General features: G+C 41.5%; 1 protein-coding gene across 2 annotated transcripts in view; it reads left to right on the top strand.

Annotated features, from left to right (window-relative positions):
* Window positions 1–27363, top strand: part of PRKG1 (protein kinase cGMP-dependent 1) — a 560704-nt gene that overhangs the window by 62144 nt on the left and 471197 nt on the right. For both annotated transcript variants that reach the window (XM_074155210.1, XM_074155209.1), the window contains exon 2: window positions 2852–3018. In XM_074155210.1, the coding sequence (XP_074011311.1) occupies window positions 2852–3018 (167 nt within the window). The remainder of the gene's footprint in view (window positions 1–2851; window positions 3019–27363) is intronic.

The raw sequence follows: 27363 nt of genomic DNA, 5'->3' as shown, positions 1-27363 counted from the left end.
CAGGGAACAACAGAGTAACATTGTAGCCACGACGAAGTATTTTTAGTATCGACTCATTTTCAAATGTTACAAACGAAGCTTTTTTAACTTTTTTTTTTAAAAATGGATGTAATATTTCCTGATGCAAAGGTGTGTTGCTTACAAACTACAGAGCGTGGTTTAGTCTGGTGCAAATGCACTCATCAATGCGCAGTTTGGGTTGCAAGGGGCTTGCTCCTGCAGCCAGCACTGTCGATGGGCAGCTGGAGGTGCTTTTCTCTCATGCTATGCTCTTTGTATTTGAAGTCTCATTTTAACTAATTATCCTTAACTAATAATACCTATTTTGGTTACATTCAAGCGTGACTGAGTTATTATCCAGACCCTTCTATGGCATATCAATGCCATATCTATAGATATGGCAGAGATGAAACTCTGTTATTGATGTCCCTGCCAGCGTGTTTTTCCTCTTAATGGATGCATTTTGCATTGTCGTTAAAAGGGTTTGAATGACTCGGTGGGCCTCTGAGCTTTAATTTCTCTGATATTTCTGTGTTGAAGGGCAGAGGCTGTGAATCAGTTGGTTCAGATGTACTCTTAGACTGGAATAATGCTTTTAATCCCCAGAGTTTGCTCACGCTGTGTATGTTTTGCTGCTTTTCCCCCAAATAGACATCTAATGGATTTTCCTAGCTCCCGTACTGCTCCTTTGCTGTCGTTTAGACCAAGCTTCCCGGATCCTTTTAAAATCCTTAGCGGTGCTCGATTCCGACAAGAGGAGCATTGTTTTTTGCTGAGGGCCTCTAAATTACCAAGGGAGGTCTGAGCTGAACCACGTCTGAATTCCTTCTGGTCTCTTGTGGGTATTCTTAGAAACAGTCCACTTGAAAGGCTGACTTCATTTTATCAAGGAGAAAGCCTCATTTTGCGACTTGGAATGAAATAAATGGCTGAAATTGTAATGCTAGTTGATATGACTAACGCCAAAGCTTTTATTATTCTCTCTTTTTCAGCAGGCAGTTTGAGAAATGCTGTGTGCCTTTGTTAGGAGGATTTGGGGGACCTGTGGGGGTGGCAAAGAGCAAAAGAGCAGCACTGAGTCAAGGCATAGCATAGAAAGCGTGGTCTCACGCTAGCGCAGAAGGAGGGAACGTGGAAATCGGGTTATTTTCTCATCTGGTCAACCTTGCGAATTACCGGCTTCTTGCATTACTGAAAGCAAAAAGCAACACAGATGTATGTTTTTTTTCTGGTGGTTTTTATTTACATGCGTGAGGAATTAGAGTGACAGTATGTGAAGTCAAATTAAATTTCTTAAGAGCAAAAGTAGCAGTCCCAGTGCCTGCCGTCTTGCCGACAACACTTGAAAAGTCTGGTCTGCGTCCCATCCTGTGCTTCAGCTGGGTCCAGACTGATGAACTCTGATGTAAAGTAGCATGTTTTGTTGAAATAATCTCAAAACAATTGAAAGCGTAAAAAGCATCTTAAACATTAATGAATTGAATCTGTGCCGTATATAACCTTGAGGTATACTTTAAAAGGACTATAGCACAAGCATAATATCTCCAAGGCTGTCTGGCTGGTTTTGGATTTCTGAAGTCCCAATTTGGCTCTTTTTCAAGAAGACATGATCCATTAACGTCTTTTTCTTTGAAAACCTTGTTTCATATTCATATGTCAAAAAGATAAAACTTTTGAATGCGTAAGCTCTGCAGGTAGCTGTCATCTGCATGGGCTGTGTTCACAGTAGCAAGTGGTTCAGCCCATAGAGGTGGAGCTGCAGAGCGAGAAATGAAGGACCGAGGGCCTGGTGTAGATGTTTTAGGGGCTTTACTTTTGGTCTATATACAGAATTAGCATTTTCAGTTGTTCATTTGCAAAGGTCGCCTTAGGAGTTTTTTGCAAAATGTCATAACATGGTGGTTATGCTGCATTAGCAGATGGATGAAGTTGAATTTGACAGTCTGAAGGGAAGATTGGAGGGTTCACCTGAGCGTGACTCACTGTGTGGTGAGCACTTTAGTTGTAGAGATTGAAAGAATCTCAGGAAAAAACACATGAGTGGTTTTGTTGCACACTTTCTGTCATAACATGACACTGGCAGAGGCACTTGCAGAGCGAGCAGGTTGTATTACATACCAGTCTCCCAGAGAAGACTTGAACTTTTGAGTTCTGCAGTCTGTCTTCAGAAACAACTCCTTCCTTACTCAACTTTGCAAAGCGGCTACAAAGAACTCCAAACTTCCAACCCCAATGCAGGCAAACCCAAAACTGCGTATGTAATTTTATGCACACTAATTCCATAACTTTGGAATTTTCCATTTAGTCATCAAAGAAATGAATTAGTGGTGGTGTTATTCCTGTAACAGTGGTGCCTCCTCTAGTGAATACAATGGCCCTTGGTTAATACTCAAAGAATCAGTGCAGTATTGCACTTTTGTGTGCTCCAGTTTGTATAATTTAATAGAAAATATAATAAACTAAGTCAGAAATCCTTTCACTTCTTGTTTGCATTTCCTTTCAGTTTTGTATATGGAAGATATTTGAAGTAGCTGTGTTATTCTTTGGTGTTATTATAGATGTGAAACTTGTAGCCAAAAGAGGATGTTGCAATCACATGAGAGCTATTTTTACTTCAATACTGGCTGTATCTAAAATTATTTACAAAAATAATTACAAGTTATCATTTCTGTAATTTTTTTTTTTTTTAATTTCTCTGCAGATGGACTTTATCGGATTTTTAGGGAAAATTTTGTATTTTTTTTCCAAGGAAGTACTCATTGGAGCATTGTGCGGCTGGGCTAAAGTTCACATGCTATTAATGAGCTCAGATGATGGACACCTGGATAAATCTTGTCTTTTTTTGCCACAGGTCCAAGGAGCTAATAAAAGAAGCAATCCTTGACAATGACTTCATGAAGAATCTGGAACTGTCTCAAATCCAGGAGATTGTGGATTGTATGTATCCCGTGGAGTATGGCAAAGACAGCTGCATCATCAAGGAAGGAGATGTGGGTTCCCTGGTGTATGTCATGGAAGGTACAGTTTAAAAAGATAATTTTTTTTTCAAGACATATAGAGACAAAAACATTATTTCATGGGAAAAAGTGTTTCAAAGAAAAAAGTTAAAGAAGCCTAAATACGGTTGTTGAAAAATTGTGTAGACTACTCTTGACTGGAAAATTTCCGACTAGATTTGTGTGCCTCCCTGTATAAAGAAAGAGGGTGAAAGCTGTTAACATTGCACTTAGATCCATTGAAATAAACCTCCACTAAATGTAGGTCTTTGGCTTTGAGGCAGTACCAACGGTTTGCTATATAAACTAGGGACTTAACAGGTAATAATGGTATTATGGAAATGGGAAATGACTGTAAAACAAGGAAAACATGGTCATGGCTTGCTACCTTATCAGGCAGTGTGAGGACAAGCTTATAAATGTTGATAAAGTACATGGGGCTCTCTGCAGAAGCAATGCATTGTATAACAAAATAGTATTTTTCTGTCCTTTGCACAAAATAAGTGTAGCATCTGCAGTTCAGCACATCTGATTCGTCACAGTATGTGTTGTGGCAGGGTTTTGTTTTCTTGGTGGAACAGGAGAGCAGTGGATATTCTGCTGTTCTTGGGAGCCATCAGGTTTCTGAAAATCTTTTAATGGGATCAGTGCTGCCAGCGCTCTGGTTCTCCAAAATGTTAGCTATTTGCATTTTGTATCTTATTCGTTCCAAGTTCTCTAACTCTTCACATGTCAAATTGAGCATATTTTATAGACGTGTTTTCGTTTTAAAGGAAGCTCATGCTCATCTGTAGGAGTTACTAAGCTTGGTCAAACCTCGTGTCCGTCTACTACAGCAGCCCTCTTCTGAGAGTGACTGATAATGAGTTCTGAGGCAAATGTCACTGTTTTAATTCAACTGATGCAACAAGTGAATTCTCAGTTTGATTTGGTACAATGCAAATCAATAGATGCTTATAAAATTCCTCATGCTCCTTACCGGAAACATCTGGTAGACTTGTAAGCATTTTAGCCAGGTAACACCTGAGGGGGATGGAGGTTTCTCACTTGCCCGTATCTTTTGAGCAAATATGGCAAAACTACAGTTTATGGATAACTTGTGTGTTTATATGTATGTGTACATGCTCAAATTAATTTCTTAAATTGTTCTTTTAAACAAAAATATTTTCAAGGCAGTAAGCCATCTTTTAAACGTGGTTTACTACCAAACTCTTAATGCTGTAGTGTTGCAAATGCTCTTCACTAGTTTCCTAAAGAGCAATTGCTCTTTCACTAGCATTTCCAAATGCTCTTCCCCTGTTCCCAAAGGTCAGCCTTAATGTTCTGTCCTTGTAAGGTTAAGGCCTTTCTCAAAGTTGATTTCCTTCAGCTTTTAATATTAAATTTTGCACATTCAAATGCTATTCAAATGCATGGCTGGTTTTGGATGTTGTGTTCAATGTTGTCCCTTGATAAACCCCATAACAACAGGACACTGTCAAAATCAGTGTATATTTCTCTGCTGCCATTCTTCAGATTCTTTGGAGAGGATTTCTGGGGAGATTTATGGGCAGACCGGTTCCCGCCACCATTTGGAGCATTGAAACACAGCTTGTGCCCTGGTTTGAGCAACACAGGATTAATTTCTCTTTCAGTAATTTTACTTTTCGGTAGAATTCTCTCCTAATGCTTGGGAAAACTGCACTTCTAGAAGACTCTAGTGCTTGAATGTGAAAATATTTACTTTATAGCCAGCTATGGTACCTGGGTTTCAAAGGTCTCAGTGTTTTTGAGCTCACCAGGTGCGGGGATGAGGAGGAGCGAGACCAGGGCACTTGACCCAGGCTTCCAATAGGAGTATTTCACACCATTAATGTCACATTCAATATAATTTAGAAAGTTTGCTAAGGAGTTTCTCCTCTTGTGTGGTGGCTGTGATCCTGAGAACTTCTTGCCCTGGTGCCGGACCTCTAAGCCCTTCCCTTCCTCCTGAAGCCATGGCACTTGCAGTATCTGACATTTGCTGTCCCCTGCTGGGAGTGCACAGCTTCTCCCTGACAGAATGGGCTGAGCATAATACACGTATATTTTGCATTGGTATCAGGATCAATATTGATTCTTTAGTATTATTCATGTTAATTATTTAGTCTTATTCTATTAAATCTGTTTATATTTCAACCCTCAGGTTTCCTTGTCTTTTCCCGATTCCCCTTCCTGGGTGGGGAGGGGTCATGGGGTGGTAGAATAATTGTCTAAACGCCAATAAATTGTTGTGGGTTCCTTAAACCATAACAGCTTGGTGCTGAGATGACCCTTTATTTGCTACATCTGATGATGTACTATTACTGTCACTTCCTTGAATGTTTCAAATTGTTGGTTCAAACTCTATCCCCAACTTCGTGATTCTTGTCTTCTAAAACAAATGTTTGTCAAAGACAACTTCTGCATCTTTTGGGCACTTTAGCTTATCCTTGCTCTTCTGGCAGCTCTCTGTGTATGACGGCATGACTTGGCTCTCCCCCAGTCTTCGGCTGGTCTTGTAACTGAATTTAAGATTATTTAGATAGCTCTGTAAATATGCATAATGCTTTACAAATAGAATTATGAAGAGTTTATAGTCTATAGTTTAGACATAATGCAATGAGTGATGATGAAGTAATGGAAATGGAAAAAGACATTATCAGATGGGTTGTGTTATGGTTATGAGAACAGGCTCACTAGCTCATTTGGGCTTATCATTCTGTGTCCTCTCGGTTATTAACACCTCCCATAGCCCCCCAGTTATAAACTTTATTCTTTACAAAGCTCTGCTGGAGAAACCCATCTTTGAGTATTACTGAGAGGTGTTTTATTTTCACAAAAATCAAATGAATGCTGCAAGTGTTTCTTCTATTAATTCCCCTTTCTTTCCTTACTTGGACTTATAGCCATGATTAATATGAATAAAAATTACTCATGTAGAGCATTTGATAACCAATACTCTTATCCTTGTTTATAATTTATGATTCAGTGCTTAGATAGAGCCTCTTACCAGAAGGCTGAGTTATATATTGGTGATGTTTCCTTAGACTAATTTTAAATAATAATTTAAGTAAGATGGATTTGAAAACATCCATCATTTTCACTGTTACTTTTCTGCGTTCTCGTTTATCATGGTGAAGCAGTAGTGTCTGTTTTAATTTTCCCCTCTAGACATGAGGACTCTACTAGTCCTGGTGAGACTGTGGATGTTAAAATGCATATATGTGTGACACTTGCTGAGCTTAGTGAATCTTAAAAGGCTGGACCTCCAAACTCTTTCGTCTTTGCTATGACTTGGTAATGCTTTCTGAAGGTAATTTCAGGTTTGCTACGTTCCTTGGGTGGGAGTGGCTGTAGCATTGTACCTCATTAAAAGAGTCAGGAAAAGGCTTGACTCCAGTTTTCCATGTTCTCTTGGGTTCTAGCAGAAAGGTAATTTCATGCTGTCCATTACTGGGTTTACATATGCAGTCATTTTTATTTGTGCTTTTGCCCAACCCTACCCACACTAGTAGGCTTGACTCTTTCCCCTCCAGTCATGTGCTGACATGCCTGTGATGGCCGAGTAAAAACTTTGTATTCTTTGTCCTATTATTCCATGTCTTACATCAGATTTCCTGCCCTCACTGTATTTCTTTTTGGTATCAGGACCAAGAGCAGCACTGGCACAAAACGGTTGTCAGTTAATACAGTGAAGTATTAAAGTCAGTTAATACAGTGAAGGTTGAGAAAAGATTGAGATTATTGAAAACACAAGAAGAAAATTTTTCATACTTTATATTAGTCAACCTATTATATGTCAAACTGCAAAGCTGGGCAGAGAGAAGTAAAACACAGTACAGGAAAACGGGAGGATACTGTAAATTGGGATTTAGATGGAGAGAGAAGGAAACAGAGGGAAATGTTCTTGGAGTGGAAATGGTGAGATACTATCAGAGGGAAATCAAATTGAGGTACTGAGTTCAAAAGGAAGATGTTCCCTCTATCTGCAGCATGCTGGGTAGAGGGAAGTGTTGAGTTTGAGAGGTAGGAGTGCCTCTGGCATGTGCCATGCTTCAGCTGGATTGGATCTTGTTCCATTGGTCCCAACAGAAGGGAACTACTCATCAGATTGAGGAGCTCTCCATCTAAACACCCTCTGTCCTGAACATGCACTGATGTGGGAGCTCGCTTTTAGGGGTGTTTGCGTAGAGTAGCTCTTAAATTGTGCAAGGCTAAGGGAGATGTGTGGTTAGTCTCATCCTCTAAATCCAGTAACTGGTAATAGGCTCAATCTCCTCTAAAGGAGGAGGCTGTCCCAGTCCTGGTAGACTTCCCTCGCCTGGGTGTGCACCTGGACTTTTTGGACTGGCTCTGTATTTCTCAAATCTGAAGAGTTTTGTGCAAAGACTTCGTTTAAAAAAAAAAAACAGAAAAAATGAAAAGAAAAAAAAAAAGAAAAAAGTCATTGATCTATAGGTAGAATATAACTCCAAACTAGCCTGGTTTTCTGGTGGGCTCCTGCCTGGGCTTTCATGAGATACAGCCCTGAGGAGCTACAGAATGAGAGTTGTGCTTGTTGGAGACACCTTCTGGGTCCCTGTCTCTGACTTGCTGCACTGAGGCAAGTGGGCTCCTAGCATGAAAGCCCAAGGATTGCTGTTTCTACCAGGTCTGAAGCCTTGGAAGTAAGTACAGGTTTGGGCTGAAGTAGGGCTCTGAGTCTGCAGTGAGAATACAACACTGTCAGTCAGCAGCTGAAGCTGAAATTTCTCAGTAAGCAGAATCCCAAATTTAGTTCTACTTTGCTTTTAGTTTTTGCTTCTGTGCTGACTCTCGCAGTAGTCTGTGTCTTCCTGGCCAGATTTCCACCTCTTGGAAAATGGAGGCCCCCAACTTACCTGTTGGGGGTAATCAATCAGACCTTCAGGACTGTTACTAGCCCCACCATATCCCAGTCCTTAAAGCACTGTATTTCTCTAGCATCATCCTGCTTGTTTACTTAGTTTAGTTGTCTGAGGTAACTGGATCTGATGGATTTGTGGCACAGACCACTTTAGAAATGTCTTATGTATTAAATGCAGATAGTCAGGGATACACTTGTTCAGTTAACAAAATTCATTAGGTTGATCCCAATGTATTTTTTCCAGAGGGGAGGGAAACCCTAGTAGGAGGTACCCACAGAGAGGCACAACAACCTGAAGGGCTCCATAAAAGCGACTATTAGATAGGTGTGACTGTGGGAGAGAAGGTAGCTTCACCATCAGAACCCAATAAAAGAGATCTCCTTATGGCCTCATACCTTACCTGACCTCAGGCAGGATTTTTGCTATTTACAGACTCTTCTTTGCATTTTAAATATTTGGCTGTTCCTTAGCAGCAGTGCTGTCATCAGGTATCTGTGATCACAAAAGTGGTAACACAAACTAGGTCCTATGCCTGTGAGGGATTTCTCAGCACAGAGACCTCGATGAGGATGTGGAGAGCTGTTGGATTTGGGCGGTCGTAGCACCCGTGTTTGCTCAGTAGTCTTTTGCGCAAGTTGAGCGTTTCTCTTCCCCTCCAAAGTTTTCCCATAAGCCCTACAGGAAAGAAGCTGGTTATAATGGAATCTTGAGGCAAATGGCATGTGTCCATTTGTCTTGCGTAGTTCTCATGAATTGTGGAAGGAGGATTTATATGAAGCTGCAAGGTAGGAACTGGTACTTTCTCAGGTTCTGAAATAGTTTGGGGCTGGGAACATCCCTTAATTCCCCTATGTTCATTAAGTAGCAGGAAAACCCCACAACTTTTGCATATTAACTGAATTGGGTAAAGAGATGCCCTTAATCTCTAGCAACACACACAAAAAAATCCCTTATAGCTGTTCTTTGAAGGTGGAAATAAACTAATTTGTGATATAAGCGAGTATTCATTAGGGGCTGAAATTAGGCTGAAATTGGAGTATTCGTTAGGGGCTGCACATTAAAGGCATTAAACATACGTGCTTAGATCACCTACAGAATTAGTATTCCTCCGGGCTGATGAGACTGGCAGTGACAAGGGGGATGAGTGACGCTGTGGCTAGTGAACTAGTGGTATGGCATCTGAACTAGTCTATACTGACACTCTTGATTCTGCAAGTAAAACAATTTTGAGACTAAAGTAAACTTATCAGAAATATTACCTTTTTTATGAGAAAGTGTATTGCTCTAAGAGTGGTTCAACAGATTGTTTGTCTTCAAATTGAAGTTTCTTCTGGAGCCAGAAAAGTTTCTTGCTGGTTAATCGTATTCTACCTCTAAAATTAGTCCACCATCCCCAGTTTTCTTTAAGGAAAAAACCAAACATTTTCCAAATTCTAGTTTTGCAGGTTTGCATTTGTTGACTTCTTTGTCATTATGCCTTCTTTGGGCATAACATTTCTAAAATTTTCTGAAAGCACTTAAACATGTGAAAACCTGGAAAGGTCTCTTTCAGAGAGATACATCTAGATCTGTACTGCGTTGACAGGTTTGAGTTATGTGTGGGTGTTACCTCACGCTAATGAGGATAAATGTGATATTCCACATCTGAAACCAAATGTTTCCTCTTGTGCTCCCTCCCTGTTTGAACCTGTCAACTGCAGTATATCAAATCTGATGTGTGCATTATGAAAGGAAAATACATCAGCAGAGCTGTAGATAAATCAGGTGACAAGGTACAAGCTTTAGGCTTTCATGTGAGTAACAGTCATGGCGTTATAAACAGATGTTCTAATTTTTTTTAGAAACTATATTAATAGGTGTGAAGAGTCCTCCTTTTATGTTTGTTGCTATTCCCATAAAGTATGGAAGAAATAATACACTGAGCCGGGAGGAAAAGGAAGGTCAAAATACTTGGATTAACTATTTTGTCACTCATGATTTTGTATTGGCAGTGGGTGCTGTAACATCCTCCCTGATTGTTTGTCTTTCTGCAAATTAATATTGAGGTTGCACTTTTGCACCACAGCTTGAAAACCTGAGTGAAGAAAAATAGCTCCACCAGTACCCTGGGGGCTCCTACTTCTGGAGGCAGGAAAAGGGCAGAAGCAGCTTTTTAAGAACCCATGGTGAGAAACAGCCTACACTTCCCCAGCCCTTGTTTTAATAGTTTTCCTCTCTTCTTAAATTTAATTTTATTTTTGTCTTCAGTCATGGAGATTTGCCTTTTATTTTTAAAGAAGACTTTGTTTCTTGCTTCATTCTTGGTAGCTTCTCCAAAGCAATGAAGTGTCCAATTGTGACTTCCTGTGGGAACATGTTTTTTTGGGAGTCAGAGGTGTCTTGAGAAGGAATGGACTCCTAGAAACTGCAGGATTTGTCAGGATGTCAAACTTGGTGTTGATAAGAGAAGACAAACAAAGTCTCAGTAGCCATTTGAACTACAGAGAGAAATGCATGAGGCTGTAGAAGACCTCCCATCAGAGGCAGCACAGCTTTCTGGTCTCAGAGGGATGCGCTCCTCAGAGCAAATCCTCAGTCTCTGGCGATTTTTGTTGTTGAGTCAAAGCCAAAGTAGGCATATTGATAGTCTGCATTCCTCAAGACATCACCTTGCTGCCTTCTGCGGGTTATCACAGCCTTTGCCCAAGTTTTGTTACATGGTAAGATTTTATCATCAGTCTGTTGGCCAACTCACTTCTTCTTGTTCTCACTTCTGAAGGTGAGCTGGAGTGCATCACCCTTTTCTCTCCTGTTTGCTTTTTCCTAACTGTGTAGCTCTCTGGTTTTTTCCCCCTAACTGGACCATGATCCCTGCAGAATCTGGGATGCTATGTGCAGTCATCCACAAATACTGCATCCAATCTGTCTTCGTGTCACCCTCCCTCTGACCCCTCTTTTGTCTCTTTTTATGGACTACTCTGATAAGGATCTGATTTAATAGGACATAACTGCTCTTCTAGGCTTAGGGTCTTCTGAGTCTGCTCCTTCTCAGAGAAAGGCTTTGGTAGGACTGATTCTTCTAAATGAAAGAGAAATGGAGAACAGAAACCCATTTTGGATTTAAGTAGGCTAAATGATTTTGTTCCCAAGTGCAAGACCAGAATAGCAAAATGGGGGCAGTAGTACTGCCACCTCAGTGGAGAGAGTGCTTCGTGTCTCTTGACCTGTACCACATCTATTTTTATATTGCTGTACACCGTACTTGCAAGAGGTCCCTTACTTCATTACAGCCTGCTGCTATTGTCATTATGCATGAACTTCTGGCCTTGTTGGTATTCACCAACACTTACGATAATCATCATTCATCTCAAAGAAGACCGTATTGAGGGGTTTGGTTTTGTTCCCGCCCATCGTCCAGCTTTGGTGAAAGGATGCTAGCTGGAACAAACTTTATAAACATTTTAGTCTATTTGTAATTTGTTTAGTCTCTGGGGCTAAGAGTGAATATGCGATTAAATCCAGAGACATTGGCTGAACTTGGTGTCTGCTGGGGTGTTTCAGGTCAGTGTCACGCTCTGAGAGGAGAGAGGGAGTTGAGCCTCTGCAGGTAGGGATTTGCCTGGCTGCATACTGGGTTTTGTTATGTATGCCCAGATGGTATCCCTGCTTGACATCCTCCAGATTGATGGTCCTTTAGACCACCATGAAGTTCCTGCCTTTTTGGTGAAGGACCAGACAGTTTTGAGTGTTCTTTCCAAATATATTCCTGATAACGTAGCTAGATCCTCTGATATATGTTCCTACCTTTCTGCATCTCCCAAGGACAATGGGGAAGGTAATAACAACTGCATCAATTGTAATCAGGGCTTTTCTAACACAATTGAGGCGGTTCTGCTTTTCAGACTTACTCTGGCTTTCAGTATGAGTGTTTTGGGCCATACCTCAGTCTCCAAGCCCCTTCTTGAGGGGTTTGGATCTGCCTTCCCAAGGAAATGTCAAAAATAGCATCTCATTGCACAGGTGTTAGATGGCTCTTGAGACTGGACTCAGTGTCCATAACGAGCACTGTGTAGGAAGGAATCAATTAGGCATTTATGGCAAAGTGGGATTTTCTGCACAGCTTGCCAACGAATCACTAGGCTCTGAAGAACCTACCTTTCACAGGACTTTGCATTAGTTTTGTGAAAATGTACCGTGGCAGCATTTTCTTCTTTGCACTCCCCTGTTTCATGTTTTAGGCTGTTTATTGCTTTTTTTCTTTTTCCTTCTTTATCCTGCTACTGTAGAGTTGGGCAGGAGTGAGATCAGGGTTTCTCCTGTGGTCAGGGATACTGCTCTTCACTGGAATTCTGGAGGCTTCATAGGCTTCCCATTAGATTTTTTGTTTTTCCACAGAGGTAAGTGGTTTAGTGGTCACCATTCCTGTGGGAGATCTTCTATCACTCATCAATAATCCCTCCCCACATCTCCCATGTCCAGTGCTGGGACCATTACATATCAGGGCAAGACCGTTTTCTAAGGCTCTCTGGGCTTAAGAGATTCTCTAGGATTGATGCCTTCATTCCAAAGATGACCCTACTGCAGAGCAGACTTCATGAGGACATGCTGGAGAAGGCAAAGGCAGAAATATCAGGTGTCATTCCAGATGTGCAAGACATCCTGGTAGCTGCCTGTTGGAAGCTGGCCTCTCATGGAGCCAGTGTTTTTGTAGGGCTTGAAGACCGTCCCTTGGGTAATGCAGTGGCACTGAAAGAGTATTCCTGGAGTTCCTTGTGCTACAAATGTGCATATGGCCAAAGGAGCAAGGAAGGTTATCAACCAGGTTCCTTAAAATGTGCTATCAATGTACGTTTTCACATCTGGCACTGCATCCTCTCTGTCTCCCTAGACCTGGGGCTGTAGGGCAGAGGAAGGAAGGGTTGAGATCTCAAAACATTTCTGGTTGCTTCTCTTTCATTACACACTCACCTTTTGGTTGTTATATCTCATGAGGATTTCCATGGAGTTAAGCTCACCTGTTTTGGAGAAGATCAGATTTGTTTCTAACCCTTAATTGATGCTTTGATACTGTTTTACGTCTAGCCTCAATATTGGCAAGAAGCTGGGTTATGTTAAGTTGAGACCTGCTTTAAGGTAACATTTTTATTATTTTGGGCATTGTTTAGTAGTCATACTTTTTTATCACTTGCCCGTAATTCCAGTCATGCCCCTGCCTAGGCGTGTGATGAAGAAATACAACTGAGTACCTGTGTTTATATCAGCTGTTACTGATCTGCTTGGAAATACACAGAGCACCTCACTGAAATTTCTTAAGAGGTGTTACCCTGAGAGCGTACCTAGGAAATAGCAGCGTAAGAACAATAAAAAGACTTCCATGACTTGGCAATTGCATGCTTTTTATGGATGCAGCGCCAAAACTTGGTGCGCTCAAAAAAATCATCGTAACTAATTCTGTGATTCTGTGATTCTGTTTTAACTTCTGCACTGGATCAAAGAAGCAATTGTACATCCGCTGCAGCAGTCTGGGGCTCCATCTAAATCTGCTTCAGGATTTAACCCAGGACTTCGTGCATCTTCCTAGGGTTTTGTGAACTGTACAAGTTACAAAATCTGTCAGAATATAGTTGGAACAGGAACCTGTTTGTTAATCTTTGAGGATTTCTAAACTATCGCTTACAGAAATTGGGTGCTATTCCAGCTGCTTCCTTTTGGAGTTACTACAATTCATATTAAAATTTGATTTTTCTCCCCCCCTTTTCTTTTTCTGGAAGTCAAAACTGTGGTTATATATTGGTTATAAAAATCCACAAGTATTTCTCACTAACTATTTTTGCATAAATAGGTGAAGTGTGGACCTCTCTTTGTGGCTGTAGTATTGAGAGGGCTCGAGTTTGCAGTCTTGAGGCCCAGTAAGCACTATTACAAGTGTTTGTTTCTATATTTTTCCAAATTTTTATCAACTTAAAACCTACTCTAGCAGACTTCCAGGTTATGATAAATTGTGTGTTCTGGTGCTGTGTCGGTGTTAGGGAGGCTCACGTATTGCCTGTCTCTTACAGAGACTGAATTGCACACTGTTGTTTCCATATACAGGACAATATAATGCAAATCTTCCACTGTTATCATCTAATTATTTTAATGTTACAGTGTCATAATAATTAACTCTTCTAAAAGTTGTTATTTACTCAAACTCACGTGACAGAGAAGTAGATATTTCTTATACTTATGAAATGTTCATGACATCAAATAGGATATGAAATGATGATTATTACAGTGGCAGTGTTTTATAGGCAGTGATTGTGCTCAGGATTAGAATATAGTTTGATATTTGTTCTATATAAAGTAGTTATTTTTAAGGGCTGCAGAACTAACTCTTAACACTTTAAATGCAATAAGAACATAGTACTGTAATACTGCTGCAACGCCTTATGTGAAATATTCTTGCTTACCCTCTCTCCTAAACAAATTGCAAGTTGGTAGATGTTGTAATGACTCATATGAACCTAACAGACTTTATTAGCAAGGTTACTGAATCGCTGCAAACCAGAGTTTATAGAAGGAAAGATGATAGTGTTTTATAAGGGCAGCAGGGGGAACATTCATTGTCACTTGAGCCAGGATCTCGGAGAGAAAGCCTGTATAAATCTCACAGGTATTAGAATATGAGCTTGCAAAGCAGAAATGCGGGTGGGCAATGTTCAGAGAGGAGTGACGCGGTGCTATCTGTCACCACTGTCCTGCCACCTGCCCCTCTGAGATGCTGTGTGCCCCGAGCAGATAACCTCTAGCCCACCTGTGCTGATCTTACGTACTAACTTCTTTTTAAAGAACACACAAACAAACCAACCCCCAAACCCTATATAAATTATGTTAAGGAATGGCAAGAAGATGTGCATATATTCTAAGGATATTATTTGTTTAAATAATTCCTTTCCAGTAATGCAAACCTAACCTGTGGTTAGTCTAAGGCAACATTTGGTAAGGGGGGGAGGAGAAAATGCAATCAAAGCTGGGAATTAATGACTTCAGACCTATCAAATATAATTTCTTCTAACTATCTAAATGATCACTATCATCATCATCAACCACCTTCAAGTTTCTCATGGTATTGCCAAACTGATCAGTGGAGAGGAGGGACAGTACAGTATATAATGCCTTTATATGAACGCTGCCAGCCAGCTGAATAGCTGAGTCTCCTATCTCTGTCCTCATTCAGCACAAGCTTCCCTGTTAGATTTGGATGAGAGAGGACTGCTGGCAGGTTCTTAAGCAATGCTGTAAAAGTTTTAGTGTCAAGATGACCTGAAAATATTTCCATTTTCAAAATGAGTGGCCAGCTTTCTTTGGGATCTGCTCGTGTTCAGTGATTTACTACTCTTGACATTTCATTCATTATTATCTCAACTTCTCTGAATCTACATTTCCTGGCCTCTTTGCAGTGTAGTATTGAAGGAGGTTGGAGCAGATTTAGCAAAAGCTCTAGTCTTCATTGCTAGGGAGAAGTATTCAGAGTTTATCAGATTGACATACTGTTCTCTAAATGCATTCATACAACCCAGTTCATCTGCAGGCAGCCAAATATTCATCTTCACCTCTTCAGGAAAGAAAATGAATAGGTGTAACCTCTTCAAAAAGATTCCCACTGTATAGGAAACATAATGAATGTATATTTTTTCCTCACATAAGATCATAGCTGATGTACTATTTATTTTTGTATTTCTCAGCAGTTATGCAAAGACTGCTTTGTTGTTAAGGGGATTTTATTTACAAAATAAATTGGTGAGATAATGCCTCATTCATTTTATTAATACCAGCTGAAAAGGGAGGCACAAATGTCTTTCTTGTCTCCCACTCTGCTCCATGAGTCCCTTTTATTGAAACTCCCACAAGTGAAATGTAAAATAAAACGATTTTTCATCATAATAGTATACATGAAAGCGCCGGGATTTTGAACTTTGTTTCTGCCCATTAAAATACATGCCTGTATAATTTCGCCTGTGTATGCAGATAGAAAGACTCTAGTGTTAGCAATCCAAACTATTATTAAAGTGACATTAGAGGCGTACTGTTCCCTGTTAGGCTTGATTTGCTTTGGACTGGTTGTTTACTTTGAAAGCTGATCTACAAAAAAAATAGTCAAACCATGGGAGCCCTGTGCCCTTTCTTACTGCTCTGGATTGTACAAAATAAACAGTTTGAGGAAGGGGAAGGAGAGAAAGGCTTCCTGCTTCTTGTTTAAACTGAAAAGTCAGGTCACATCTACCTTGTAAGATTTTTTTTGGTGATTATTTTTAGTGGAAAATGAGAGGGTGAAAACAGGAAAACTGAGAAAGAAAAGGGACTTCTAGTCCATAGACATCCCAGGTCTTAGTACTCTAACTGGTGAGTGCACCATACGAATCGGTTGAAATGGAGACAAAGAAGTTGTTTTAAGCTGTCTTGGTGACCCTCTGCTTGATGGAGCTCCGACTCAGCCTCTCGAACCCAATCTCCAGTTTACGTTCAGCACGTACAATGTGATCGATCACTGAGTGCCCAAGACTACTTCTCAGAAGGGTAAAGCATTGCAAACACAGCTGCTTTTAGCTCTCCAGTGATGCCACTCGTTCTTGCTTTAAGTCATCGCTATTTCATGCGTCAGTGGGCAAAATGGGGAAATCCAATAGCAATTCCTCTTGGTAAGTCACAGAGGCAAAATTTCTGTATGTATCCGTGTTCCTTAAACACTTCACCTTGGTTGAACATCTCTTTGCCCCTGGGGAAATTCAGGTGAGGTTTCATCTCTCTCCTCTTATCAGTGGGGAAAACCTCCCATGAATTTGTATGGCTAAGGCTCTCTGCAGACCAGTAGTTTGACAGGGAGGAATCTTAGAATAAGTTAAAAAAAAAAAAGGGAATAAGGCCAGGGAGGTGGGGAGATTTTTTGATTGCATTCTTAAGCAAAGTTTTCTTATTTTTCTTTCAGTTTAATATGTTGGTCCTGATCTCAAACTTCTGTGAAGCCCTGGCAGATGAGTTTTGGGGAAAAATGAGAATTTTGCTGTTAGAAAACAAATCTTTAAGGTATCAAAATGTCAGATCAATTTCTGCACTGTATTTTTCTAAAACAATGGAAATTACAATGTATCCTGGCAGCTGCTATTCCTAGCACAGATAATTAAATGCAATCTGAATATGTAGGGATTTAAGATTGAAAAACTAATAAAAAGAAGATGTTTGCCATCCTTGTGCTAAATATTTTTATAACCTCTCAGTTCTGACTGGAAACAGCTATTTTGTGAAACAACTAGAACATGAAATAACACTGGGTTAGCTTTCTCATATTATAAATGAAAGCAGCAGCTGAGGTTTGAGACGATGCAGATCTCGAAAAGCAATAATCCTGTTGTAGTTATGCAGTCGCATCCTTCCATAGAGATTGACCAGGGCTGTTTATCACTGCTGAAATGATATAAACTTTTATCTTGAAGTCGGAGGAAGCTTGAAGTTATTTCTGGCTGGATTGTGGGAATTTTTTTTCTGCTAATGATGTATAACTTCACAGGTTTCTTAAAGTTAATTGTATTTTGTGTTGCCTGTTGTTCTTCATCTGCTTCCACCTCTTTTTCTGTCATGGGGAGGATGGAGAGGTCCAGGAGCTTGCAAAAGGACTTTGTTTATAACTAGGTGAAGTCTTGCTTAAATTAGCTTTTTCAGGATTTTCAACCTAAAACATTGTGTTCTTTTGCCGTGTCCTCTTGTGGCAGTTGTTTCCTTTGGAAAAGTGAAGTTATAATATTGATAAAAGATCTTCAGTGGGAAATAAAGAACTGCCTGTGGCAAAGCCCTGCTAACTTCACCAGTGCAAAATGGTGAATAACTTGTGAATTTTCCTGCAGACATCCCTGGGAAAATATTCCTAAGGCCCGTGGAGTGATTTTTGCCCCTAAACCTGGAAGTTTTCCAGAGATCCATTGCGGTTTGTAGTAATCCGTGGGGTAGGCACTCCACAGTGGATGAGAAACTGTTAGGTTCCAGTATAGACTTTTATTAGAGCCAAGTGGTCAACATGCCCTCAAATGACAACTATCTCTGGAGATCTCCTTTAAACACTGGTTTCCTGTATTAAAATTTGGACTGAACTAAATCCATGGAAGATTTTTTTAACCAAGGAATGTGTTTGTTCCCAGTTGGTACAAGATAAGAGGAGAAGGAGGTGTCCTTGGTAATGTTCATCTGGAGGGAACAACTAGACCTCATGTGTGATGAATAAAAAGAAAGGAAGTTTATTTTCTGCTTTTTATCAGCAGCTTCTGCTTGTTATAAAATATTTGTGAGCCATCTCCAGTATGTTGTTTGCCTTCTTTGAAAAAATAATCCTTTTTCACAGACCCCACTTAGTTGAAAATATTTAACACTGCAGAACTAACCTTGCTTGTAACTGCTGCTCAGAGGATAAACAGATAGTCATCATCAGGGAACTACGGCATTTGGGTTTCCTTAGGTGCTTTTGGTGGTGGTAGGGAAGACCAAAGTGCTGGAGAGTGCGGAGGTATCACAGCAGCTTCCCATGCTTCTTTGCCTCTTTAAATTTTAATGGTAATCTCAGTTTTCTGTCTTACTTTTGCAGAATAAATGTCTTATTCAACTGTCAAAATAAACAGGGCTGTGTTTTCTTGGTGGAAACATGCTGGGGAGGAGGCTTGAGGAATCAGAGATCCAAGTATGTATCCTCAGTCGCTTCTACTTGTTTCAGAAGTCTGGAGAATTTGGGACCTCAAAGTACATACTTGGCAGTGTCTGTTCCTGATAGCAGGGAAACTGTAGCGTCTGTCGTTTCTGGTTTGTAATTGTGTGTGCTGGACCAGCGGGATCGACAGGACAGATGATGGGTTACCCTGCACCCTTTGGCTCGGTGCAGGGTAACCGCAGCAGGCTTCTGCCACAGTAGCACAAGGCTTTGGGGGCATTATCCCTAGGGCTTTCTTTCCTCTGCAGGTGGTGATAGTTGTCACCAGAAGGGTTTTTTTGCTGGATCTTCCTGAAGGTTTGCCACCAGACTTTTTGGAGTCTGATTCTTAACAGTCTCTGTCACTGGATCATCCGCAAGAAAGACCTAAAAATAATTGTCTTAAAAATCTTTTTGAAGGTAATGTGAAGCTGCTTATCACTCTTAACTTCTCGCCACATTTGTTTCTCAGTACCGTAGTCCAGCGATTACCATATATTAGTATTCGGAGCCAGGTCCTCGGGTGACACAAACCGGCACAGTGCCATCTGTCAGTGAGCTGCCATCTCCATGCTCTAGGAATCTGGTCCCATTCTTTTAGTGTTATTATTTACCATAGTAAGATAATCAGTAAGTTAAACATTTCCTTAATGTTTTGTCCTCAAATAATTCAGCTTAGAAAGAGAATAAAAGCTTATGCCAAAGCAAACCAAAAAATGCTCATAGTAAATCCGCTTGCTGGATGAAGGAAAGGCAGTGGACGTTGTTTATCTGGACTTCAGCAAAGCCTTTGATACAGTCTCCCACAGTATCCTCCTGGAGAAACTGGCTGCCCATGGCTTGGATGGGAATACCCTCTGCTAGGTTAAAAACTGGCTGGAGGCCGGGCCCAGAGAGTGGTGGTGAATGGAGTTAAATCCAGCTGGCGTCCAGTCACGAGTGGTGTCCCGCAGGGCTCGGTACTGGGGCCAATTCTCTTCAACATCTTTATCAATGATCTGGACGAGGGGATCGAGTGCACCCTCAGTAAGTTTGCAGACGACACCAAGCTGGGTGGCAGTGTTGATCTGCTGGAGGGTAGAGAGGCTCTGCAGAGAGATCTCGACAGGCTGGATGGATGGGCCGAGACCAACGGGATGAGGTTTAACAAGGCCAAGTGCCAGGTCCTGCACTTCGGTCACAACAACCCCCTGCAGCGCTATAGGCTGGGGGCAGAGTGGCTGGAGCTGCCTGGCAGAAAAGGACCTGGGGGTGTTGGTGGACTGTGGGCTGAACATGAGCCAGCAGTGTGCCCAGGTGGCTAAGAAGGCCAACAGCATCCTGGCCTGTATCAAGAACAGTGTGGCAAGTAGGGACCGAGAGGTGATCGTCCCCCTGTACTCGGCACTGGTGAGACCCCACCTCGAGTACTGTGTCCAGTTTTGGGCCCCCTACCACAAGAGGGACACTGAGGTGCTGGAGCGGGTCCAGAGAAGGGCAACGAAGCTGGTGAGGGGTCTGGAGCACAAGTCTTACGAGGAGAGGCTGAGGGAGCTGGGGTTGTTCAGTCTGGGGAAGAGGAGACTGAGGGGAGACCTTATTGTTCTGTACAAGTACCTGAAAGGAGGCTGTAGAGAGGCGGGGGTCGGTCTCTTCTCCCAAGTCACAGATGATAGGACAAGGGGTAATGACTTCAAGTTGCGCCAGGGGAAGTTCAGGTTGGATATTAGGAAACATTTCTTTACTGAAAGGGTTATCAGGCATTGGAATGGGCTGCCCAGGGCGGTGGTGGAGTCACCATCCCTGGAGGTATTTAAGAAACGTGTAGACATGGTTCTTCAGGGCATGCTCTAGTGTCCAAGATTACTGGTTTGTGGTGGGGTGCTGTGTGGGTGGGTGATGGTTTTTGGTTTGGTTGTTGTTGTTGTGTGTTCAGGTGGTGGGTGGTGGTTTTGTTTGTGGTGGTTTTTTTTGTTGTTTTTTTTTTGTTTGTTTGTTTGTTTGTTTTTTTTGTTGTTGTTGTTTTTGGTTTTTTTTTTTGTTTTTTTTTTACTGTTGGTTGGACTCGATGATCTCTGAGGTCCCTTCCAACCACTACGATTCTGATTCTGATTCTGATTCTAAATGAAAGCTGATGGGAGTAAATGTAGTGTAGAACAGTATATTTATATCTGGACTTTCATAGGTGATTTTTTGATGCTAATCAGACCAAGTCAGTAAGAAGTAGAAAGGGTTTATTAAGTTAAGCAACAAGATAAATGACATTGCTCAGGGTGACTAATGTCTAAACAGGTTAAGGGTTAAAAACTCTCGCTGGGCTTTTGTTAACCCTAAGTAAGTGACAAGAATGATGTGTTTTATAATATAGTTTAATTTTTCAATGCCTACAAGTTAGAATTGGCATGCAATAGGCATTTTCCATAAGTATTGCATTGTATTGCAGCACACAGAAAAGAGATGTACCGAAGGCTTATTTCACTGTCTTGAGATTTGTTATACCTCTATTCACAATATTATGCAGATCAGCTGTCAAACTGTGGGATATCTGAGTTAAGCATCACTCTGATCCAGGAATAGAAATCAGTAAGTATTCACTCTTAATATTACAAATTAGTGATTTTTAAGAGCTCCATAAGGAGTAGAAAAAACATCAGCATTTACAAAAGGTTACCATAAACGACTTAATTTTTTTCAGCGCTGTAGTTGTCATTAAATACATGTGTTAGGTTTTCTTATAATCCTGTCAGAGATTGTCCAGTGTTTATTGAGGACGTTATTTCCCATAAACTCGTTTTACAGAGCTATTAGTGTGAGGGGAGCCCACTGCTGACCAGCATGAAGCCTTGCAAATTTGATCCTTGCAATTTGATCCTCGGTAAGTGCAATGTGCTTTAGCCTTGAGGCTTTCCCATAAACCTTGCATAGTTTCCTAAACCTGAAGAAATCCACCCTTGAAGTACATAGAAAGCAAAGTCCCATTTCCATCCTTAGGTAAGGGACTTTGCCCCGCTGCCCCGTTTGAATAGCTCATGGCGAGGTAGCTGGGAGTTTCAAAATGCATGTCCGTGCGTACCCATAGGAAAGGGCAGGAAATCTTCCCCGAGAATAAATTCCTGAAGTTGTTTATGAAGATTGAAAGACTCAGTTATGTAGAAAGCAAGAAATTGTGAACGTAAATCCCTCAAAATAATCCCATTAGTACAAAGGGTATCTAAATAAGAAAAAAAAATGCAGAATTTATGTTTCTCATATGAAGTCACCTCTAGGAAAAATTTGCAAATAAATTTAATGTGGCAGTCTGAGAACAGAACTGTTCTGAGGTATGCTGCAGTGAACGGAATTAAACCCACGCTGTTATTGGATTAGCAAATGGTTATTCCTAAATTACCCTCCTTTCCCTCTTGGAAGCAGCAACATCTACAGCTGCAAATGGTGGCGGGTAGAGCGGTTTTATCTCCTCTGAAAGGCAGAGGAGGGATGAACCCCACATGCCAGTGCTGGCTCTTTAGTTTGTAGTTTCTTCTCAGATATGCTGGGGGGGACACACTTACAGTTGGGTTTCAGTAGTAAGTTCAGAAGTTCAGAAGTTCATGCTTCTAATGTGCAATCCCAGGCACAAATACAGGTTGGGCAGAGAATGGCTGGAGAGCAGCCCTGAGGAGAAGGACTTGGGGGTGTTGGTGGATGAGAAGCTCAACATGAGCCAGCAACGTGCGCTGGCAGCCCAGAAAGCCAACCCCATCCTGGGCTGCATCCTCAGCAGCGTGGCCAGCAGGGCGAGGGAGGGGATTCTCCCCCTCTACTCCCACCTGGAGACCTGCGTCCAGTTCTACAGCCTTCAGCACAGAGACAGACAGATGCTCAGAGAAGACGTGGACCTGTTGGAACGGGTCCAGAGAAGGGACACAAAAATGATCAGCGAGCTGGAGCACCTCTGCTATGAGAGAGTTGGGGTTGGTCAGCCTGGAGAAGAGAAGGCGCCGGGGGGACCTGGTAACAGCCTTCCAGTGCCTGAAGGGGGCTACAGAAGAGATGGGGAGTGACTCTTGATCAGGGAATGTAGTGATAGGATGAGGGCTAATGGTTTTAAATTGGAAGAGGGGAGATTTAGATTAGATACCAGGAAGAAATTCTTTGCTGTGAGGGTGGTGAGACCCTGGCCCAGGTTGCCCAGAGAAGCTGTGGCTGCCCCATCCCTGGAGGGGTTCAAGGCCAGGCTGGATGGGGCTTTGAGCAACCTGGTCTGGTGGGAGGTGTCCCTGCCCAGGGCAGGGGGGTTGGAACTCGATGATCTTTAAGGTCCCTTCCAACTCTAACCATTCTATGATTCTATGATTCTAATTTTGCTGTTACAGAGTGGTAAACGGAGCATATTTCAGTTCTGCTGTCAATTGATGAAGAGCTTTGTCAATTAAGATTAATGATTTCTTATCAGAAACCCCTCATTTCTGCAAATAAAATCAAGACAGGAAAGAAAACAACTATGCAAAGCTGTGGTAGTGACTTAAAAATGATCACAGAAGAGAAAATTTCATAAACCAGGGCAGGCTAAAAAAAGCTCAACTGTAGCTCACTTGTCACTTCTGAAATTTAATAACTAATACATGTGAGTGCTGAATGTGTTGACTTTGTAAACCCCATGCTAGTGGAAGAGTTTTGTGCTAGCTGGCTAAAAGCAGTGAGCTTTGGGATAAAATGACAATTTTTCCTAAGTAATTTTTTAGGTCATCTGCTTGTTTTACTGACAAAAATAAGCTTTGTCTGTTTGCTCACCTAAGTTTTGTGAGCGGAGAAGCCACTCTGTTCCACCTGTCTTCTGCAGCCTCAGCAGAGCTATCAGCTGGTGTCCACTTACAGCCGAGTATTACCAGTTATGATCTGGTAATCCACTGGGGAAGATGCAGTGGGTTTTACTTTCTATGATCCCAGATCAAGTTTCACGTAATTTGGGCATTGAGGAAAATAGTTGTGGGATGTGTAAACTGAGCACATTGGCTATATATGAGCCCTCAAGAGTAAATTTGGGAACGCTGGCACTTCACTGTGTAACACTTCAAACAGCAGCCCAGGTAAAATGGGCTGTTTGTTTTCCTGAGCACCTGCTTGTATAAATTACGCTTTTATATGTATAAGGAATGTCAGACACAAAGTACCTATATAGGAGGCGACAGAATAGGTGAAGCTTAATGTCAGTAACTGCAAGGAAGCGGCTCTAGTGATGGGATTTAAATTAGCTGCTGCACCCAGGGGAGAAAGGTTGGAGTTGGCATTCCCGTGTGCCCTGGCTGTGCCTCCTTGTGTCCAGCAGTAAGCAAAAATGCCCAAACAAATAGTGTGTTTGGTTTTACTAAAATCGGAGTGGAAATTAAATAAAAAGAACATCGGCACAGCATGGCATAGGGTTTTGGTTTGTCCCCATGTGAAGGGCTCTGTGCAGTGCTGGTCCCGTATCAAAAAGATCCACTGGAAATTCAAAATGTTGTTGAGAAAGGGATGCTCAGAGATATGGAATAGTTTCAGAAAATGCCAAAAAAGAGGCAGCGAAAGAGCAAGGAGATAATAAAGAGTAAAAGTGTTGTGGTGAAAGTGAATAGGGACTGAAAAAAATGCCAGGGCTGGGGGGTGTTTCCACCATCAAAGAATTAGGAGGCACCACAGACCTGAACAAGCAACAAACTTCAACAGCAAAAATGCATTTTTTTAGCAATGAGAGTCATGCTAACAGTGTTACCTGCAATAAAAGGTCTCGAAACCAGAAGCAGTTTAGAAAGGAGATACTGCTTTATTCGATGTTGGGTGCTGGGTGGAAATCCACAAATCTGGCACCCCTTACTGGGGACAGTCACCCATTATTTATACACAAAAGATTCTCATTATTCTGCCTACCAAATCCAAAACTCCACCTGGGCTGACATATTCATCAGGATGACCCAAAATCCCTTTTGCACGTGCCATTAAATTTTGCAGCATCTGCAAACCACTTCTGCACAGGCGTGAGCTCCTCGGTGGCTGTTTGGGTAGGGATACCCTTCCTCACATTATCCTTTAAGTTACTGAGTCATCTCAGGACAGTAAAAGTTCACTGTAAGTTTGCCAACTTCTTGAGGAGGATAAGGATGTTCCTTGAGTAGCCCCAGCTCTGTCCTAGTTGGTAGAGGAGGACATCCTGTGACATGTGAAAGGACCTTGAAGTGACTGACTCCTCCTTGTTATCCCATCCTTAGCACTATCAGCTCGGTGAACCAACATTTCCTCACACAGTGAGAAGGTTCGTAGGAAGCATATGGTTATATGGTTTTGACCGTGGTAACAACAGGATATGTAAAGCCAGAAACATGAGCGGGTTAAAAGGTGGATTAGGCATATCTAAGCAGAACAGTTCCACTCTTCTGTTGCAGCCCATCGTCTTTGTTTCAGAGCGGAACCAAATCCCTCTGGGCACAGGCTGCCCCCGCGGAAGGGAGGGGGGGCAGTAAGGAAATACTTGGGGTATTTCCCCAAGTAATGGGGGTGCCATTCAGGCAGAAAGCAAGTGTTTGGCGCCAGGCACGCTATGGAAACATCTGCACTACCCGCCGTTCAAACCTAATAATATGAGAGAAATGGAAGCTTGCTATAGGAGTTGTAGCAATTCTGGGTGTTTCACGCTTAAGAAAACATCAGTCAAGCTCTGGACACAAATTCCACATAAGCACTTCTTTACCAAGTGTAGAAACATTTTTAAATTTCAAGTATAGATATATCCTTAAGGGAATATGCATTCTGGAAAATTGTAATTTTAATTATTTGACTTAGTTATTTCCTTCTATGACATTTGTTTACTATCTTTGTTATGTGCAGGGTATTTAGAATGTCATTGACGGCTTCTGAGACTATCGTTGCTCGTCAATGGATGTCTTTTCTGGTCCCTTGAATATTTTCAACTCTAAGCTTCTGAAAAAGGCAAAGCTTTAAGCACCAGAAAGACAATACATTTGGTCTGCTCTTGGTGTGGATTAACAGCTACTATGTTTCTTTTGAAATACACGTTTTACCAACATTTTCCCCCTATTTTTCCCCCGTCTGGTTAAGCCCAATGATAAAATAGGTCATAAACTTGAAGAGAACAGGTTGGGAGCAGGTGCGAACTTAACTGTTCAACATCATAGCTTCATATCAGGCTATAATGAGAAAAAAATTAGCTTTCCCAATGGCAGGCAATTGCTAATGTACTAAAATATTACTGCTGATCTCTCCAGACTGCTTTGATTTCTAACATCATTCTGTCATCCAGTCAGGACTGAAAGCTATGAAAACGCCCTGGTTTTCCTTGTGATGCTGAAGTTCTCCATGTCATGAAAATTGAACACACCAGAAAGAAGAAAAGAGGACTGAACTGATTTTTCTAAAAATCACTCATTGCTACCATGTGTCACAGCTTCAGTAGTTTAATTGGCACTTATCTCCCCCTGGTGAAGGGAGCCTCGCTTGCCAGATGACCATAAACTATCTGCTTTACAAGTCAACCTAAATTAACTTCTTTGAGTGCTTAAAACACATCAGCTCTGTGAATTGTACCTTCCCTGTTCTAGATGGTGAGTTTGGCATAAAGTTTTGCTGGGGTGCTGACCTCAAACAGGTGTGCTGCCTGGAGGAATGGACAACCCAGCTACTCTTCAAGGCTTTCCATTGCAAAAATAGTGTGAAAACTATTCTTTGCTGGTACGGAGAAAACAATTAAACTTATCATCTGGTGAAGAACTTACTTAAACTTTGACGGCTGGATTGTTAATGAAAGACCATGATGGTTTAAGCAACCTGCCTCAGTTTTCTCGTTGCTTAGTCTGTGGGAAAGGATGTACAGGTGGAGCATCTGTGAAAATTAAGTCATCTAACAGAGAAGCCAAGTGCTTTTTTTTCCTCCAGTTTGTATTGGAGAAGGCTAGAAGTCCCTATATTATGGAGTCTGGAGACCTGCTTCTGCTGAATGAATTTTTATTGTGTATCAAGAACATTTCCACCCCTCAGGCCTCACACCTCTGTGGGTGACTAATGACATAGTAAAAAAGGGAAAGTAAAGAACTGGGAAACAAGGGATCTTCCTGGTATATCAAAATATAGGCAATGCACTTCTAATACCCTGTTGGACAGAAACAGTTCATGGTATTCTTTTTGCAGAAGCTTCATCCATCAGTATGTGACTCAGGACTTGAGTTTAAAACTGTTCTTTCTGAATTTGAAGGCCACTTACTGAAGAAGAAGAAGTGCTCGCATCTTAGCTTCTACATCATTCCCAGGAAATAGCAATTATTAGTTGTAAGATCAGCTGGAGGGACTCTGCAAATTAAAAACTTTGATAACAGAGTTCTTGTCAAGGCCACGTGCTAGGTAAATTTGGATTTTCATTTGACTTGCACAGTACCTATGAAATGTGCCAACCTCCTGTCCTGCAGCAAGTCCCTCCCTTCTGGGTGGAGATGCATTATTGTTTGGACAGTGACACTTTGCTATCTTTTGTATGGTTAGAACAGAGCAGTTTAGAGCATCATTGCAATTCATCAACTTTTGACCTTGAAATAAAATAAAAAAAAAACCAACCTCCAGACCATTTCAACATACCAAACATCTGGCTGGATAGGAGCGGTACTAACACTTTTACTCCTCGGCTAACTGATCTCTGTCTTTGAGGATATCTACAGCCTTCCTGAATGACCTCCTATCTGTAAGTTTGCCACGTAGTCCTTACTGCATGATTTTTCTTGATCGTATGTTATATTCAAAATTTCCTGGTGTGATGGAGATTTCCAGCAGGAGCCTGTAACGGACTTTTCTCATG

Source organism: Numenius arquata, chromosome 10 (genome assembly GCF_964106895.1).
Source record: "Numenius arquata chromosome 10, bNumArq3.hap1.1, whole genome shotgun sequence".
Taxonomy (NCBI): domain Eukaryota; kingdom Metazoa; phylum Chordata; class Aves; order Charadriiformes; family Scolopacidae; genus Numenius; species Numenius arquata.
Note: the sequence above shows the minus strand (reverse complement) of the source record. Positions and strands in the feature narration are given on the sequence as shown.